Source organism: Salmo salar, chromosome ssa09, assembly GCF_905237065.1.
Source record: "Salmo salar chromosome ssa09, Ssal_v3.1, whole genome shotgun sequence".
NCBI lineage: Eukaryota > Metazoa > Chordata > Actinopteri > Salmoniformes > Salmonidae > Salmo > Salmo salar.
The window spans coordinates 14,564,879-14,583,797 of NC_059450.1; the positions used below are offsets into that span (position 1 = coordinate 14,564,879).

The following is an 18,919-nucleotide window of genomic DNA, read 5'->3' on the forward strand; positions in this document are numbered from 1 at the left end:
CAATATGGTTAGTATGTCAGTCTTACCTCATGGTGCGGAGGTCCCAGCCTCTGATGGCTGTGTCGTTGGCTGTGGCCAGCTGGGTACAGTTGTGATGCGGACTCCACTTCCCAGAGGTGAACTTCAGTTGACCTTTACCCTCTAGGGTGGCACTGCTGGAGATCTGGAGTGGCAATACACCTGATCATACAACTGTCAATCATTGGGTATGGCGAGGGAGGCTAAGATAAGGGTAAGAGTTAATGCATTGACGGACCTGTATGGACAGGCCTTCCCTAGCGTGAAGCTGACCTCACCCTCCCTCAGACAGCAAAGTCAATGACAGGTTCAATGACTCCTGAAGGACCTTGTTGCCATTGTGAATATCTATATACTGTTACTCATGGATCACCAGTTTGACCAGTAAGGACCCTCTGAGTCTGTACTGACATAATCAACAGAGATACAATCATTTCATACATATGCATCTCTAAAACCCAACCTGTTATCATTACTTAGATAATTACTCTCTCTCGTCTCTCTCCACAGCACACACACACACACACACACACACACACACACACACACACACACACACACACACACACACACACACACACACACACACACACACACACACACACACACACACACACACACACACACACACACACTAGTTTCATTATTTTGAGGAGATAGGGAGGAGAGGATAATGGAGAGGGGGAGAAGAGAAGTGAAGGAGGGGGATGAGATAGGGTAAGGGATAGGAGAGAAAGAGAGGGCGGCTGTCTTCCAGTATAATCTCTCCTGTCTAGCGCGTGGCACATTGGCTCAGCCACAACCTCATGCCCTGTCTAGCTCCCAGCTTTGTTAGCGCTAAACACATTAGCAGGCCTAATGACAAAGCATATAAAACACAGGACAGCTACCTTTCGCAATCGCTGTCCAATAAAACAACGCTATCTGCCAAACAGTCACGCATTTAGAGAGAGCGTGAATTGTGTGTGAGTGAACGGCCATGGTGGACAAGGTGTGTGAACATACCGTGAGCCGATGAAGATGTTCACTCAGTAGCAGCAGTGTTTCTAATTGATCACACACACACACACATACACACAGCTTTAATCTACCCTACACTCAATACAGACAAATCCATGCAGCAGCTGGACAGACAGACAGGCCTGTGATGAACACATCAGCCTGAGAGCCTCTGATAGAGGGAGGGGATGTGGGTAAGGATGGAGGGAGGGGGGGGGGGGGGTGTAAAGGGATAGAGTGGAGAAGATTAGCATTCTCAACAGCACTGGAAGAATCTGTCTAGGCTGGCAGGCTCCCTCCCTCTCGCTCTACCCTAGTTCTCTCACTTCATCTCTCGCCATCTACTTCTCTCTCATTCCCTCACCCTCTCTTTTTCCTCTGACCCTGCTCTACTCTTCTCTCTCTCTCTCTTTCACCCCTGTGCCCTCGCTCCATTTTTAATGGCTGCCATGCCCAGGGTAGGCTGTGTCACTCAATAGCTCCCTGCTCTGCTGCTCTGCAGCCCAGCCTGACATCAATGTCACTACACGAGGGGACGACGACACACAGAGTGCCTTCTTCTGGGGACGCCGCCACACACATAGAGCAGGAGAGAATGTGTGTGTGAGTGTTCGTCTGTGTCCCTCTGTGAGTGTGCATGTCTGATTGCAACCTCTGGACAAGGCGATTCTTCACAGGTTTACATTATGACACACACATCCACACGCGCACACACACCAATATCAAGTCCTTGGTTGTGTCCTGTTGGGCCTGTGGCCTGGCTGGCCCTGTGCAGATCTCTGTATGAGCACATTAATTACTAATGACTTAGGCCCATTATTCATGAAGCACCTCCCTGCTAAAGTATGCCCAGGCAGCTAGCTGCTAATGGAACTAACTGACCAGCCTACACACTACAAAGTACACACACACACACACACACACACACACACACACACACACACACACACACACACACACACACACACACACACACACACACACACACACACACACACACACACACACACACACACACACACACACACACACACACACACACACACACACACACACACTTCATCTCCACTATAGAACTATGGACGTTTTAATTGCAGAGGCAGTGGAGTGGAGAATCAGAGGAACAAAACAGTAAATAACAAGGAGGAGACAGGGACGCCTCCTCCTCACCTCACTGCATTAGTGGGGAGGGAACAGCACTGTCAGAGGAGAGAGTTTCTACTAAACAGTATGGCCACAAACTAGTCCTGACTAGACCAACTGTGACAACAGTGAGTACTTCGGCCATTCAACTTTGAAATGGGCAAAGTTCAACATACACAGAGTTTACAAAACATGCTCTTTCCATGACATAGACTGACCAGGTGAAGCCAGGTGAAAGCGATGATCCCTCACTTGTTAAATCCACATCAATCAGTGTAGATGAAGGGTAGGAGACAGGTCAGAGAAGGATTGAGACAAATGAGGCTGCGGTCCAAACACTTAAACCGACACACCCTATCCCCTCAGCCCTCAAATTAAGTGGACACTTCTGATGACGTATCATGACGTCTGACGAGTGTACACTTGCAGGGCAAGGGGGCGAGAGAGGAAGGAATTATTTTTAAATGGACCGCCCTTGGCTGGAAATTTGTCACTCGTTCATCCCGCGATGATTGTGTTTTCAGCCACTGGTAGCTTGTGGGCACTTTATATGCGCTACAGTCAATTATGATTGCATGTCTACTTATATTAAATAGATAATTACTAATATATACCTACTGTATGATAGCTAGCAAATGAATTAGCTAACTAACGTTAGCCTGCCTAGCTGGAACGTTTTGAAAAAGGAAAATATTTTATTTCTACAATTTCCAGAAGATAACCAAACAAAAACATATTTACAAGACGTGTTTGTGCCGTCATGTGCATTAGTAGCACAATTTCTAACTGATTTGCATTCGTTTTTACCTACACTTGTATGTTAACTTCTCCATTGATGTTGTTTTTAAGTTTTCACAGACTTTTCTTAGCGGCTGTACAATCGTCACGAATTGAATTATGGGGTGTTTCTGGTCCCGAAGTGAACATAATTGTACACTCGCAAACTCGACTAAAAACGTTGGCCGAGGGGCTTACGTTACAAACTTCCCTTGCTTGGCTAATCATTTGGACCGCCCTCCAAGATGGTGACGGGGATTCCCCCAAGGGCAAAAGGCGAGGGTGAGTGGACGAGGGTGTGTCTTTTATAAGTTTGAACCGCAGAGACATGGATTGTGTATGTGTGCCATTCAGACGCTGAACGGGCAAGGGTATGGTAGTAGGTGGAGGGGGAGGGTGCAGCTCAATATTAGGAAGGTGTTCCTAATATGTGGTATACTCAATGTATATCTAGCTTGCATGGGGGTCGTTAAAACAGCAAACGGTTTACTTGACACGTGTTAACTATTTTAGGTGGCTAAACAGCAGAAGAGAATTGGGGCATCAGTGAACCAGCTCTGAAAGTCCACAAGAACACCCACAGGAGCCACTGCTCTGGACACTAAAGCTAGCCCAGATACAGTGTGTTTCAGTAAGGAATCATGTGATCTTGGTGAGGCAAGCAGAGTACACCCCTAGACAGTTCTTATAACACCGTTGTTGGGAAGGGAGGGCAAGATAAGACCGGTCTGATATCGTGGTTATCAAATAATGAGCATGGGGTATGGGGAGACGTATGGTGGTGTGTGTGTGTGTCTCACCGTGGCCTGGGTAGAGCTCTCCGTCAAGTCCCAGAGCAGAGCGTGGTTATCAGCCAGAGAGATCACACGCTTCCCATCTCCCATGGGCTCCCACAGGACACTGCAGCAGAGAGAGAGAGAGAGAGAGACAGCGAGAAAGAGAGCGAGGGGAGAGAGTTAGTTCACATGACACACACATCAGTGCGAGAAAAAAAAAGGTAAACGCTCTTCTACACAACCACAGTACAACGCGCACACACATCCAATGGCGGCAGTTTATTACGAAAGTTTATTACCATGGTATGTAGTCAAATGAGCACTATGTAGTATTTACTGCGTGTGACACATACACAGTGCATGATAAGAGCTGCCTGTGTCTGCTATAGACTGATGTCATTAGTTCTAGTGGTGATAAATGAGACTGGCCCATCTCCTCTGAGTCATTCATCAGTGTGGAGCAACACAACATGAAGCCTCCACTGTGCTGTGTGTGGGGGAGAGATAAAGGGACGGAAGGAGGCGGAGGGAGGGACAAAGTTACAGTCTTCCTCAGGATTTCATCCAACTCAGTAATTTGCATATCTTGTGAGGGGAGAGCGGGACAGGGGGAGAGAGAGGAAGAAAGGGAACAGAGAAGAGGAGTTTATGGAAGTTGTAAATCCAGGGACCATGGGGGACAGTTTTTACTGCCCTCCCAAGGTGCTGGGAGTCACACACACACACACACACACACACACACACACACACACACACACACACACACACACACACACACACACACACACACACACACACACACACACACTTTCAGTGTAGGAAGCAGCACTGTCTGTCCTTCTCTTACCTGTCGCTCTCTTTCTTTCTCTCCTCTCTGTCTGTCATTCATTTATTCCATAAAAACAGCTCCAATCTGAAGTCAATATATTCACCACCCCCAGATTTATAAAAGTAGCCCTCCCAATAGTATTAATTAATTCATAAAAGAGAGAGAGAAAGATCCTCTTCCCCTTTATGGCAACAGCCAGCCGCTCTTATTAAAGAAAATAAGTTATGTGCATTTGACCTTGAGCTCTGCGGCGGCTTGGCATCCTGGTAGGGACTGAATATGTAAATACACGGAGGACTGCCAGGGAGGGGAGCTTTACAGGCCCATATATCTCAGACAGTCCTGGGTGAGACACCCGCCTCCGTCCTTCTCATCAAACTGTTTCTCCGTCTGCTTTGTATTCAGATGAGTTTAATTCAATAGCAACATATGCACACGCTCATGGTATTGGGGGGAAAATCAGATTGGGCTGCTTTGGGGAATAGAGACAAAACAGATAAATCCGGTTGGCTTGACTACAGAGTTACAGTGAGGGATCAGCTCAATAGAGCTATACAGTGTCTTCGGAAAGTATTCAGACCCCTTGACTTTTTCCACATTTTGTTAGGTTACAGACTTATTCTAAAATTTATGAAATAGTTTTTTCCCTTCATCAATCTACACACAATACCCCATAATGACAAAGCAAAAACAGTTTTTTTTTTTTTGGGGGGGGGGGAGTTTCTCCCATTCTTCTCTGCAGATGTTCTCAAGCTCTGTCAGGTTGGATGGGGAGCGTCACTGCACAACTATTTTCCGGTCTCTCCAGAGATGTTCGATCGGGTTCAAGTCGGGGCTCTGGCTGGGCAACAAGGACATTCAGAGACTTGTCCCGAAGGCACTCCTGCATTGTCTTGGCTGTGTGCTTAAGGTCGTTGTCCTGTTGGAAGGTGAACCTTCGTCCCCAGTCTGATGTCCTGAGTGCTCTGGAGCAGGTTTTCATCAAGGATCTCTCTGTAATTTGCTCCATTCATCTTTGCCTCATCCTGACTACTCTTCCAGTCCCTGCCCCTGAAAAATATCCCCACAGCATGATGCTGCCACCACCATACTTCACCGTAGGGATGGTGCCAGGTTTCCTCTAGATGTGACGCTTGGAATACAGGCCAGCTCTAGGAAGAGTCTTGGTGGTTACAAACTTCTTCCATTTAAGAATGATGGAGGCCACTATGTTCTTGTGGACCTTCAATGCTGCATAAATGTTTGGGTACCCTTCCCCAGATCTATGCCTGGACACAATCCTGTCTTGGAGCTCAACAGACAATTCCTTTGACCTTATGGCTTGGTTTTTGCCCTGACATGCACTGTCAACTGTGGGACCTTATATACAGTCGTGGCCAAAAGTTTTGAGAATGACACAAATATTAATTTCCACAAAGTTTGCTGCTTCAGTGTCTTAAGATATTTTTGTCAGATGTTACTATGGAGTATAATTACAAGCATTTCATAAGTGTCAAAGGCTTTTATTGACAATTACATGAAGTTGATGTAAAGAGTCAATATTTGCGGTGTTGACCCTTCTTTTTCAAGACCTCTGCAATCTGCCCTGGCATGCTATCAATTAACTTCTGGGCCACATCCTGACTGATGGAAGCCCATTCTTGCATAATCAATGCTTGCAGTTTGTCAGAATTTGTGGGTTTTTGTTTGTCCACCCGCCTCTTGAGGATTGACCACAAGTTCTCAATGGGATTAAGGTCTGGGGAGTTTCCTGGCCATGCACCCAAAAAAATTATTTTTTGTTCCCCCGAGCCACTTAGTTATCACTTTTGCCTTATGGCAAGGTGCTCCATCATGCTGGAAAAGGCATTGTTCATCACCAAACTGTTCCTGGATGGTTGGGAGAAGTTGCTCTCGGAGCATGTGTTTGTACCATTCTTTATTCATGACTGTGTTCTTAGGCAAAATTGTGAGTGAGCCCACTCCCTTGGCTGAGAAGCAACCCCACACATGAATGGTCTCAGGATGCTTTACTGTTGGCATGACACAGGACTGATGGTAGCGCTCACCTTGTCTTCTCCGGACAAGCTTTTTTCCGGATGCCCCAAACAATCGGAAAGGGGATTCATCAGAGAAAAATGACTTTACCCAGTCCTCAGCAGTCCAATCCCTGTACCTTTTGCAGAATATCAGTCTGTCCCTGATGTTTTTTTCCTGGAGAGAAGTGGCTTCTTTGCTGCCCTTCTTGACACAGGCCATCCTCCAAAAGTCTTCGCCTCACTGTGCGTGCAGATGCACTCACCCCTGCCTGCTGCCATTCCTGAGCAAGCTCTGTACTGGTGGTGCCCTGATCCCGCAGCTGAATCAACTTTAGGAGACGCTCCTGGCGCTTGCTGGACTTTCTTGGGCGCCCTGAAGCCTTCTTCACAACAATTTAACTGCTCTCCTTGAAGTTCTTGATGATCCGATAAATGATTGATTTAGGTGGAATCTTACTGGCAGAAATATCCTTGCCTGTGAAGCCCTTTTGTGCAAAGCAATCCTTGCAGGTAACCATGGTTGACAGAGGAAGAACAATGATTCCAAGCACCACCCTCCTTTTGAAGCTTCCAGTCTGTTATTCGAACTCAATCAGCATGACAGAGTGATCTCCAGCCTTGTCCTCGTCAACACTCACACCTGTGTTAACGAGAGAATCACTGACATGATGTCAGCTGGTCCTTTTGTGGCAGGGCTGAAATGCACTGGAAATGTTTTTGGGGGATTCAGTTCATTTGCATGGCAAAGACGGACTTTGCAATTAATTGCAATTCATCTGATGACTCTTGATAACATTCTGGAGTATATGCAAATTGCCATCATACAAACTGAGGCAGCAGACTTTGTGAAAATGTATAATTTGTGTCATTCTCAAAACTTTTGGCCACGACTGTAGACAGGTGTGTGCCTCTCCAAATCATGTCCAATAAATTGAATTTACCACAGGTGGACTCACATCAAGTTGTAGAAACCTCTCAAGGATGATCAATGGAAGCAGGATGCACCTGAGCTCAATTTCGAGTCTCATAGCAAAGGGTCTGAATACTTATGTAAATAAGGTATCTGATTTTTGTTTTCAATACATTTGCTAAAATTAAAAAATAATAATAATAATGTTTTCCCTTTGTCATTATTGTCACATACTGACCAGCAGAGGGAGCAATTGGATTAGTTTTGGTCAGGATGTGGCAGGGTTTTTGTGTGTGTGAATGGTTGTGTTGGTGATTAGGACTCCCAATTGAAGGCAGGTGTGTTGAGTTGCCTTTGATTAGGAGTCCTATATAGGAGTGTGTGTTTTTCTTTGGGGTTGTGGGTAATTGTTTCTGTTCAGTGTGATATGCTGTCAGTACTGTTTAGCTGTCGGTATTTTCTTGTTTTTGTAGTGTTCCAGTTGATCTTTTTTTGAATTAAATGATGCTGAACACTAACTCTGCTGCATTTTGGTCCATTTCTGAAGACAGCTGTGACAATTATGGGGTATTGTGTGTAGATTGCTGAGGAAATTGTTTTATTTAATCAATTATAGAATAAGGATGTAACGTTAAAAAAAGTGGAAAAAGTCAAGGGGTCTGAATACTTTCCGAAGGCACTGTAGATCCAAGGCAAGGCCTGAGAAAGACTCAGTGGAGGAGAGAGAGATAGAAAAGAGAAGGGTGGGAGAGAGAGATAGAAAAGGGAGAGAGACAGAGATGGGAACAGAGATAGTAGAAGAGGGAGAGAGATTGAAGAGAGAAAGGGAGATAGGAACTAAGAAGGACAAAATATGGGCAATTTAAAAAGTGTGTGTGTGCAGGTACGTGCGTGTGTAGAGACAGGATTAATCAGCCAAGCAGAGTTAATGTGTCCAATTGAAAGTGTGTTAGAATACTGGTCTCCACGGCCCCTAACAGTACTGACAGTATTGACTGGCTTGCATATGACTGTGTGGCTGCCTGAGATCCCATCGGGCTAACATTGATTGACTAAAAGTCCCTTTGAGTGCAAATCATACTCTGTGCACTGTGATCACCAGCCCCCGCCGCCCAAACACACATACAGGCATACACACACCCCTGTACACAAAGGCTACACAAACATGCTCACAGACACACACACTTACCCCCCTCCCGTCACACCCTCCCGTGAAAAAATAAAACAGTGTGCCTGTTGAGCTTTATGATTCCTCATGGTGCCCAGCCAAGCTATGATTAGTCCTAATCGCTCAATGGGAATTGATTCCTGAGCCTGGTGCTGCTCCAAATCGAAATGAGGCGCTTGGCTCCCCAAAGCAAAGGGAGAGAAATGTAGCCATGCCAGAGTTTGTGGGTCTGTTACTTCATTCCAGCCACGCTTCACAACACGACACTAGCCCAAATGTTAGTCCAGCAAGACTGAGGAGGGACTGAGGTACGGCCATAAAAGGCATAAAGGACGTACATACCTACAGGAAGGAAGGTAATAAGTGATCTGAACCCACTCAGACTCTCATACAGTACATTAAAAACAGCTTCCTGTGCTCTTTCTTAGTCTATTTTCTCCTTGAAATACACTACATCAGGCAGTATATCCTCACCGCTGAGAGCCCTGTTGATAATATACAGTATGTACATACAGACACTCTCATGTACTCCTTCTCTCACACACTTAAACAAGCACATAGTCGCACACACACAAACACACCCTCTGCTGGTTGCTGTGCTCCTGCCAGCGTAGTCAGAGACGGCGGGGGTTGCAGCATGAAAGAGATGGACGAGGTGGGCACCAAACCAAAGCCATCCATCTCTCAGAGCCAATACAACAAAGCGAAGGCTGCAAGACTCACAGAACACACACACAGACACACTATCATGCCCTTGAGAGTGTTGCAGCTCTGGAGGTGTCAGAATGGCAGACAGCAGAACCATCAATCTCCACCACAGAGCCCCACCTCACTCACCCAACTGAAGGCTTTTGCACAAACACACATGCACAAAATAAATTGCAGCCTCTAAAATATATTTTTTTAAATACTGCTCAGGGAAGTTTCTTAAAATGGAAATGGGGTATTTAATTTGGAACGCCAAAATGCAATCTTCCTTCCAAAGGGATGAGGCAGCTACTGAAGTCTAAAAAGGGACGAGTATTGATGTTATTTTCCTGCACCATAAATGGATGGTGAATATAGTGTATACAGCTACATATAAGACAACGGCCTGAGCAGTGGCTGAGCCCTGGGATATGTAGGTCACTCAACACTTCACAACATAGTATTGTAAAGTATAGACCAGGATACACTTCAGTAGTACATGAGAGAGAGCGAGACGGGGCAAGTGACAGAGGGAGATAACAACGAGATGAAGAGGGAGAATGAGAGATAGAAAGATTTAAAGATAGAGGAAGATAAGCGGGTATAGGGGTATACATGGTGAGGCAGGACCATAGATTTAGAAAGACAAAATACACAGAGATAGAGTCAAATGGAGAAGGGGAGAGAGACAGAGGGGGAGAAGGAGAGAAGACGAGATAGAGGAACAGAGAACGAGGGGAAATAGAGGGGAAAAAGAACACAAAGGAGAAAAGAGCAGAGAAAAGTATCGAAACGGGGTCGTGGAAACCCTATAGTTTCAGGGTTGAATAGATATAACTGTGTTGTATACAGTATTGTAGTTGTAGGCGACAGTCAGAGCAGCCTACCTGGAGGCGTTGCCATGGGCGCTGTTGTCAAGGTGACAGAGGAGTTCCAGGTTCTGGGGGTTGTGGGAGTTGTGGGGGTCGTCTGGGGACTCGTGGCTCCCTGACTCCCACTCTGGGGGCATCCTCCATACAGCCCCACACGTCACTACGCGACTCTCACTGGCTGCAGTGGACAGGAGACAAAGTCAGTGTTAGACACCTGAGGTGGGTGGGGACTCACTCATAATATGGATTTGAGAATGAAAACCAGAATGTATAGTGGTACAGAGGGACCAGGTCTGTGGGACCGCATCAGGGACCAGGTTACGAAGGTTAAAAAAACCTGATGCAGCTAGATCCCTGTAGGTGCTTTCATTCAAATACATTTCCTTAGTGTCCTGTGATATACGTAAGGAATCATCAACCTGTGCATTCTATGGAAAATAATCCATGACGTGGTAGGTGTGTTGCACGACGCGCTAGCGGAGTGGCACTAACCTTCGACGGAGTTTCATTATTTTCCAGAGAACGCATAGAGCCCAGAGTTAATTATCCTGTTAGGGCTAGGGGGCAGTATTGACACGGCTGGATAAAAAACATACCCGATTTAATCTGGTTACCACTCCTACCCAGTAACTAGAATATGCATATACTTATTACATATGGATAGAAAACACCCTACATTTTCTAAAACTGTTTGAATGGTGTCTGTGAGTATAACAGAACTCAAATGGCAGGTCAAAACCTGAGAGATTCCTTTACAGGAAGTGGCCTGTCTGACCATTTCTTGAACTTCTTTTCCATCTCTATCATTTACTAAGGATCTCTGCTCTAACGTGACACTTCCCACGTCGTCCATAGGCGCTCAGAGCCCGGGAAAAAACAGAATGTCGTCATTCCAGCCCCAGGCTGAAACACATTATCGCCTTTCTCAAGTGGCCGATCAAGGGACACTGGGCTTATGCGCATGACCCGACCGCCCCCGCCTTAGGGATTTTTTTCCTCTGTTTGTCGAAAAGGAGATTCCCTGTCGGAATATTATCGCTTTTCTACGAGAAAAATGGCGTAAAAATTGATTTTAAACAGCGGTTGACATGCTTCGAAGTACGGTAATGGAATATTTAGAATTTTATTGTCACGAATTGCGCCATGCGCGCGACACTTCTTTACTATTTCGGATAGTGTCTGGAACGCATCGAACAAAACGCCGCTATTCGGATATAACGATGGATTATTTTGGACCAAACCAACATTTGTTATTGAAGTAGCAGTCCTGGGTGTGCATTCTGACGAAGACAACAAAAGGTAATCAAACTTTTATAATAGTAAATATGATTATGGTGAGTGCTAAACTTGCCGGGTGTCTAAATAGCGAGCCCGTGATGCCTGGGCTATGTACTTAGAATATTGCAAAATGTGCTTTCACCAAAAGCTATTTTAAAATCGGACATATCGAGTGCATAGAGGAGGTCTGTATCTATAATTCTTAAAATAATTGTTATGCTTTTTGTGAACGTTTATCGTGAGTAATTTAGTAAAATGTTAGCGAATTCCCGGAAGTTTGCGGGGGTATGCTAGTTCTGAACGTCACATGCTAATGTAAAAAGCTGGTTTTTGATATAAATATGAACTTGATTGAACAAAACATGCATGTATTGTATAACATAATGTCCTAGGGTTGTCATCTGATGAAGATCATCAAAGGTGAGTGCTGCATTTAGCTGTCTTCTGGGTTTTGGTGACATTATATGCTGGCTTGAAAAATGGGTGTCTGATTATTTCTGGCTTGGTACTCTGCTGACATAATCTAATGTTTTGCTTTCGTTGTAAAGCCTTTTTGAAATCGGACAGTGTGGTTAGATTAACGAGAGTCTTGTCTTTAAATAGCTGTAAAATTGTCATATGTTTGAGAAATTGAAGTAATAGGATTTTTAAGGTTTTGAAAATCGCGCCACAGGCTGCCAGTGGCTGTTACGTAGAGGTTATGACAGAAGCCATGGGGTATAATTTAACGGATATACCGCTAGAAATGTACTGCTAGAAATGTGTTCAATATCCACTGAAGTAGCTAGCAAGTTTACTATATTGAACAAAAATATAAAACGCAACATGTAAACTGTTGGTCCCATGTTTCATGAGCTGAAATAAAAGATCCCAGAAACGTTCCATATGCACATAAAGCTTAATTTGTTTCCATCCCTTGTTAGTCTGCAATTCTCCTTTGCCAAGATAATCCATCCACCTGACAGCTGCTTAAACAGCATGATCATTACACAGGTGCACCTTGTGCTGGGGACAACAAAAGGCTACTCTAAAATGTGCAGTTTTGTCACACAACACAATGCCACAGATGTCTCACGTTTTGAGGGAATATGCAATTGGCATGCTGACTGCAGGAATGTCCACCAGAGCTGTTGCAAGATAATGGAATGTTAATTTTTATAACATAAGCCTCCCCCAACTTCGTTTTAGAGAATTTGTCAGTATGTCCAACCGGCCTCACAACCGCACAACACGTGTAACCACACCAGCCCAGGACCTCCACATCCGGCTTCTTCATCTGCAGGATTGTCTGAGATCAGCTACCCGGACAGCTGATGAAACTGAGGAGTATTTCGGTCTGTAATAAAGCCCTTTTGTGGTGAAAAACTCATTCAGAATGCCTGGGCCTGGCTCCCCAGTGGGTAGGCCTGACTCCCAAGTGGGTGGGCCTATTCGCTCCCTGACCCACCCATGGCTGCGCCGCCTGCCCAGTCATGTGAAATCCATAGATTAGGGCCTAATGAATTCATTTCAATTGACTGGTTTCCTTACATGAACTGTAGCTCAGTAAAACCGTTGAAATTGTTGCATTTATATTTTTGTTCAGTATAGATAGCTACAATAGTTGCCTTGGTAACCAAACAAACAGACTTGCTAGCTTAGCTAACCAAACCATCAGTCCTTGTATGCTATTAAGAAAATCGAATTCAACAATGCCAATAATGTTTTCAATTCAACTTTTGTTTCCAAAAGCTGCTCAAACATAGAACATATAAGAATGAATTTCATAGCCATTGAATAATACCGTGCATTACACAACGAGTGGGTCTAATCCTGAATGCTGATTGGTTAAAACCGCATTCCAGCCAGTGTCTATTTCACAAGTTACCACTGGCTAAATCCATTGTCTCATCAGCTCAGCCAGGCAATTTATATACTAGATCTACACTGTAAAAAGCATCTAGACATGATCTCCCGTCTGTTTTAGACTAGCATTTAGTTTTCAACAGCGGAGATTTGTATAAACCTCTCTGACATTTGCAACATTGTTTCAATATTGAAATTCGATATCCAGCTGTCCCATAGTAATGAACGTGTCGGTAGTCAGGACGAGACAGACAGGCTGGCAGCTCTTCTCAGCCAGTCGAAATCATGAATCAGCATCATTTTAATGGACCTATACAAAGAAATGTGAATATAAAAACACAGAAATACAGATAGTTTACTGTCATTCCAGCTTCAGTTTGAAGTCATTATGTTAGCTGTGTAGTTGGCCATCTCTTCTGAACAGTGGCCTGGCAAGAGAGCAAATGTTCTATGCCAGGCAAAATTGCACATCATTAGCTTGTTATGGATGTATCCCACCCAAAATCACTAGAAAATGCAAATTCAGCTACTTTGCTGTTATTCTGGCTGCACTGTTTTCCGTGACTGTGTTAGCCACAGCTGGCTAGCTACCAAGCAAAGGATAAGAACGTTGCCAGCCATCATGGCAACGGAACATTTAGAATGAACGACTGGGTCGCGTCCATAGATTTACAACAAAAAGACTTAACAACTGTGTCGCATCTCTGGCAACCGAACCGATAGAATGCATGACGGCCAGAATATATTGGTAACCCGTTGTATAAAAGTGATAACGCCTTCGAAGCCGGTGTTCGGAGGATATATTAGCACGGTTTGCCGGACCGAGACACTGGCTTCTCGGGCAATATCACTTAAATATTGTATGCTCTAGTATGCCCTTCAAGCAAATTAGAAATGAGTATTCAACAATGCCACGGTATAAATGACTCTCTCACTTGACTCGCTCCTGCTCTAACTACTCACTATTATTTTCAAGCTTCAAATTTTAATGTCACGTGCACAAGTAGAGTGAAATCCATTTCTTGCAAGCTCAAAACCCAACAATGCAGTAATCAATATCAATGTAGTACTACAAATAACATAAGGTAGAACAAAAACACACAATAAATAAAAATAAGAACACGAGAAGTAAGTAAGCTACACAAAATACTCTGCGGGCTGTCATGTGCCTTTTATGGAGGAGTGGCTTCCGTCTGGCCACTTTACCATAAAGGCTAATTTGTGGAGTGCTGCAGAGATGGTTGTCCTTCTGGAAGGTTCTCCCATCTCCACAGAGGAACTCTGGAGCTCTGTCAGTGACCGTCAGGTTCTTGGTCACCTCCCTGATCAAGGCCCTCTCCCCCGATTGCTCAGGTTGGCCAGGCGGCCAGCTCTAGAAAGTTATTGGTGCCTAGAAGACCAGCATCCCGGAGTCGCCTCTTCACTGTTGACGTTGAGACTGGTGTTTTGCGGGTACTATTTAATGAAGCTGCCAGTTGAGGACTTGTGAGGCGTCTGTTTCTCAAACTAGGCACTCTAATGTACTTGTCCTCTTGCTCAGTTGTGCACTGGGGCCTCCCACGCCTCTTTCTATTCTGGTTAGAGCCAGTTTGCGATGTTCTGTGAAGGGAGTAGTACACAGCATTGTACGAGATCTTCAGTTTCTTGGCAATTTCTCGCATGGAACAGCCTTCATTTCTCAGAACAAGAATAGAATGTCGAGTTTCATAGGAAAGTCCTTTGTTTCTGGCCATTTTGAGCCTGTAATCGAACCCACAAATGCTGATGCTCCAGATACTCAACTAATCTAAAGAAGGCCAGTTTTATGGCTTCATAAATCAGTTTTCAGCTGTGCTAACATAATTGAAAAAGGGTTTTCTAATGATCAATTAGCCTTTTAAAATGATAAACTTGGATTAGCTAAAACAACGTGGCATTGGAACACAGGAGTGACGGTTGCTGATAATGGGCCTCTGTAAGCCTATGTAGATATTCCATTTTTTTAAATCTGCCGTTTCCAGCTACAAAAGTAATTTCCAACATTAAAAATGTCTACACTGTATTTCTGATCAATTTGATGTTATTTTAATTGACAAAAATGTTAGCTTTTCTTTCAAAAACAATAACATTTCTAAGTGACCCCAAACTTTTGAACGGTAGTGTATATATACACAGTACTAGTCAAAAGTTTGGACACACCTACTCATTCAAGGGTTTTTCTTTATTTTTACAATTTTCTACCTTGTAGAATTATAGTGAAGACATCAAAACTATGGAATAACACATATGGAATCATGTAGTAACCAAATCAAAATATATTTTAGATTCTTCAAAGTAGCCACCCTTTGCCTTGATGACAGCTTTGCACACTCTTTGTATTCTCCCAACCAGCTTTACCTGGAATGCTTTTCCAACTGTCTTGAAGGAGTTCCCACATATGCAGCACTGATGCAGCACTCCATCACTCTCCTTCTTGGTAAAATAGCCCTTACACAACCTGGAGGTGTGTTAGGTCATTGTCCCGTTGAAAAACAAATGATAGTCCCACTAAGCCCAAACCAGATGGGATGGCGTATTGCTGCAGAATACTGTGGTAGTGTGCCTTGAATAACATTTTTTTTTTTAAATCACTGACAGTTACACCAGCAAAGCACCTGTCACTTTCTGACCAGTAAGGGGTCATTTGTTATTGTAGTTTGGTCAGGACGTGGCAGGGGGGTGTTTGTTTTATGTGGTTCAGGGCTTGTTGGTATATGTGTTTTGTAGAGGGGTGTTTGTTTAGATTAGTCCGGGGTTTTTGGTTAGGTTCTATGTTGTGTATTTCTATGTTAGATCTAGGGTGTTTAGTTCTGTTTAGTTAATTGAGATTGGGCCTTCAATTGGAGGCAGCTGTTTCTCGTTGCCTCTGATTGAAGGTCCTATGTATAGGGGTGTGTTTGTTGTGGGAATTGTGGGAGGTTGTTTTTGCATTGTTATGTTTAGCCTGCAAGACTGTATAGCTGTCATTAATTTTTTCATTTTTGTGTAATGTTCGTCATAAAATAAAGATGAGCATTCAGGTACCCGCTGCATTTTGGTCCACTTCCTACGACGACCGTTACAGAACCTCCCACCAACAATGGACCAAGCAGCGGAGTAAGGAGCATGAAAGGAATTATTTTGAGTCGTGGACATGGAAGGAGATATTAGCCGGAAAGGGACCATGGAGGAAGGCTGGAGAAAACTGGGACTGTTACAGGGGTACACGATTGGCATTTAAGCCTGAGAGGCAGCCCCAAGAAATGTTTTTTTGGGGGGGGTCACACGGGTAGTTTGGCTGGGACAGGGTTAAGCCCCAAGCCAACTCCCCGTGCTTATCGGAGGCAGCCTATTACTGGTCAGGTCCCGTGCTATGGAGTGATACGCACGGCATCGAGGCCGAGCATTCACAAGTCGGTGTGCGAGGTGCCAGCGTCCCGCATTTGCCAGGGGGAAGCGGACATCCAGCCAGTAAGGGTGGTGCCAGTACTGTGCTCGAGTCCGCCAGTGCGCCTTCACGGCCCAGTGTATCCTGTTCCCGCTCCTCGCACTAGCCCTGAGGTGCGTCTCCCCAGTCTGGTACCTCCAGTACCAGCCCCACGCACCAGGCTTCCAGTGCGTCAGCCCAGTCCAACTCGTCCTGTTCCTGCTCCTCGCACTAGCCTTGGGGTGCGTGTCTCCAGTCTGGTACCTCCACTACCAGCCCCACGCATCAGGCTTTCAGTGCGCAGTACCCCGTCCAGAGCTTCCGGCGACAGTACCCCGTCCAGAGCTTCCGGCGACAGTACCCCGTCCAGAGCTTCCGGCGACAGTACCCCGTCCAGAGTGTCCGGCGACAGTGCCCCATCTAGAGACGGCCTACAGTCCGGAACCGAGTGAGACGGCCTACAGTCCGGAATCGGCGCAGCCAGAGTCGCCCTACTGTCCGGAGCCCCCAGAGTCGCCCTACTGTCCGGAGCCCCCAGAGTCGCCCTACTGTCCGGAGCCCCCAGAGTCGCCCTACTGTCCGGAGCCCCCAGAGTCGCCCTACTGTCCGGAGCCCCCAGAGTCGCCCTACTGTCCGGAGCCCCCAGAGTCGCCCTACTGTCCGGAGCCCCCAGAGTCGCCCTACAGTCCGGAGCTCCCAGAGTCGCTCTTCTGCCCGAGGTCTACAGCAATGCGCTTCAGCCAGAGGCATTCAGCGGGGGTGGACAGGTTAGGTGGGGGACTAAGGCCAGAGCCTGAGCCACCTCCTGTGGAGGTTTGGGGAGGGGGGGGGTGTAGCACGGGAACCGTTGGAGACAGCAGCCACCCTCCCTTCCCTCCCTTTAGTTTGGGGGGTTTATTTGTGTTTATTTATTAAATTTTTTTGTGTGAGGTGCATCCGGGGTCTGCACCTTTTGGGGGTGGGGGTAGTAATGTCACATTCTGACCAGTAAGGTGTCATTTGTTATTGTAGTTTGGTCAGGACGTGGCAAGGGGGTGTTTGTTTTATGTGGTTCGGGGTTTGTTGGTATATGTGTTTTGTAGAGGGGTGTTTGTTTAGATTAGTCCGGGGTTTTTGGTTAGGTTCTATGTTAGATCTAGGGTGTTTAGTTAATTGAGATTGTTCCTCGTTGCCTCTGATTGTAGGTCCTATGTATAGGGGTGTGTTTATTGTGGGAGGTTGTTTTTGCATTGTTATGTTTAGCCTGCAAGACTGTCTAGCTGTCGTTTGTTTTTTCATTTTGTTGTTTTTGTGTAATGTTCATCATAAAATAAAGATGAGCATTCATGTACCCGCTGCATTTTGGTCCACTTCCTACGACGACCGTTACAGCACCCCCACACCATCACACCTCCTCCTCCATGCTTCACGGTGGGAACCACACGCAGAGATCATCCATTCACCCACTCTGCGTCTCAAATTTGGACTCATCAGACCAAAGGACAGATTTCCACTGGTCTAATGTCCATTGCTCGTGTTTCTTGGCCCAATAAATTCTCTTATTGTTTGTCTTTTAGTAGTGGTTTCTTGGCAGGAATTCCACCATGAAGGCCTGATCACGCAGTCTCCTCTGAACAGTTGATGTTGAGATGTGTCTTACCTGAACTCTGAAGCATTTATTTCGGCTGCAATTTCTGAGGCTGGTAACTCTAATGAAGTTATCCTCTGCAGCAGAGGTAACTCTGGGTCTTCCTTTCCTGTGGCAGTCCTCATGAGGGCCAGTTTCATAATAGCACTTGATGTTTTTTGCAACTGCACTTGAAGAAACTTGAAAAACTCTTTACATTTTCCGGATTGACCAACCTTCATGTCTTAAAGTAATGATGGACTTGCCATAATATGGACTTGGTCTTTTACCAAATAGGGCTATATTCTGTATATCAACCCTACCTTGTGACAACAAGTGATTGGCTCAAATGCATTAAGAAGGAAAGAAATTCAACAAATTGACTTCAAACAAGGCCTGTTAGTCGAAATGCATTCCAGGTGACTACCTCATGAAGCTGGTTGAGAGAATGCCAAGAGTGTGCAAAGCTGTCATCAAGGTAAAGGGTGGCTACTTTGAAGAATCTCAAATATAAAATATATCTTGATTTGTTGCTACATGATTCCACGTGTTATTTCATAGTTCGATGT

At 45.2% G+C, this 18,919-nt stretch overlaps 1 protein-coding gene across 2 annotated transcripts in view; it reads right to left on the reverse strand.

Moving 5' to 3' along the window:
• Positions 1-18,919, reverse strand: part of eipr1 (EARP complex and GARP complex interacting protein 1) — a 79,038-nt gene that overhangs the window by 40,759 nt on the left and 19,360 nt on the right. For both annotated transcript variants that reach the window (XM_014210324.1, XM_045723415.1), the window contains 3 exons: positions 10,213-10,375; positions 3,738-3,837; positions 27-163 (listed from right to left, as the gene is read on the reverse strand). In XM_014210324.1, coding sequence (XP_014065799.1) covers positions 27-163; positions 3,738-3,837; positions 10,213-10,375 — 400 coding nt within the window. The remainder of the gene's footprint in view (positions 1-26; positions 164-3,737; positions 3,838-10,212; positions 10,376-18,919) is intronic.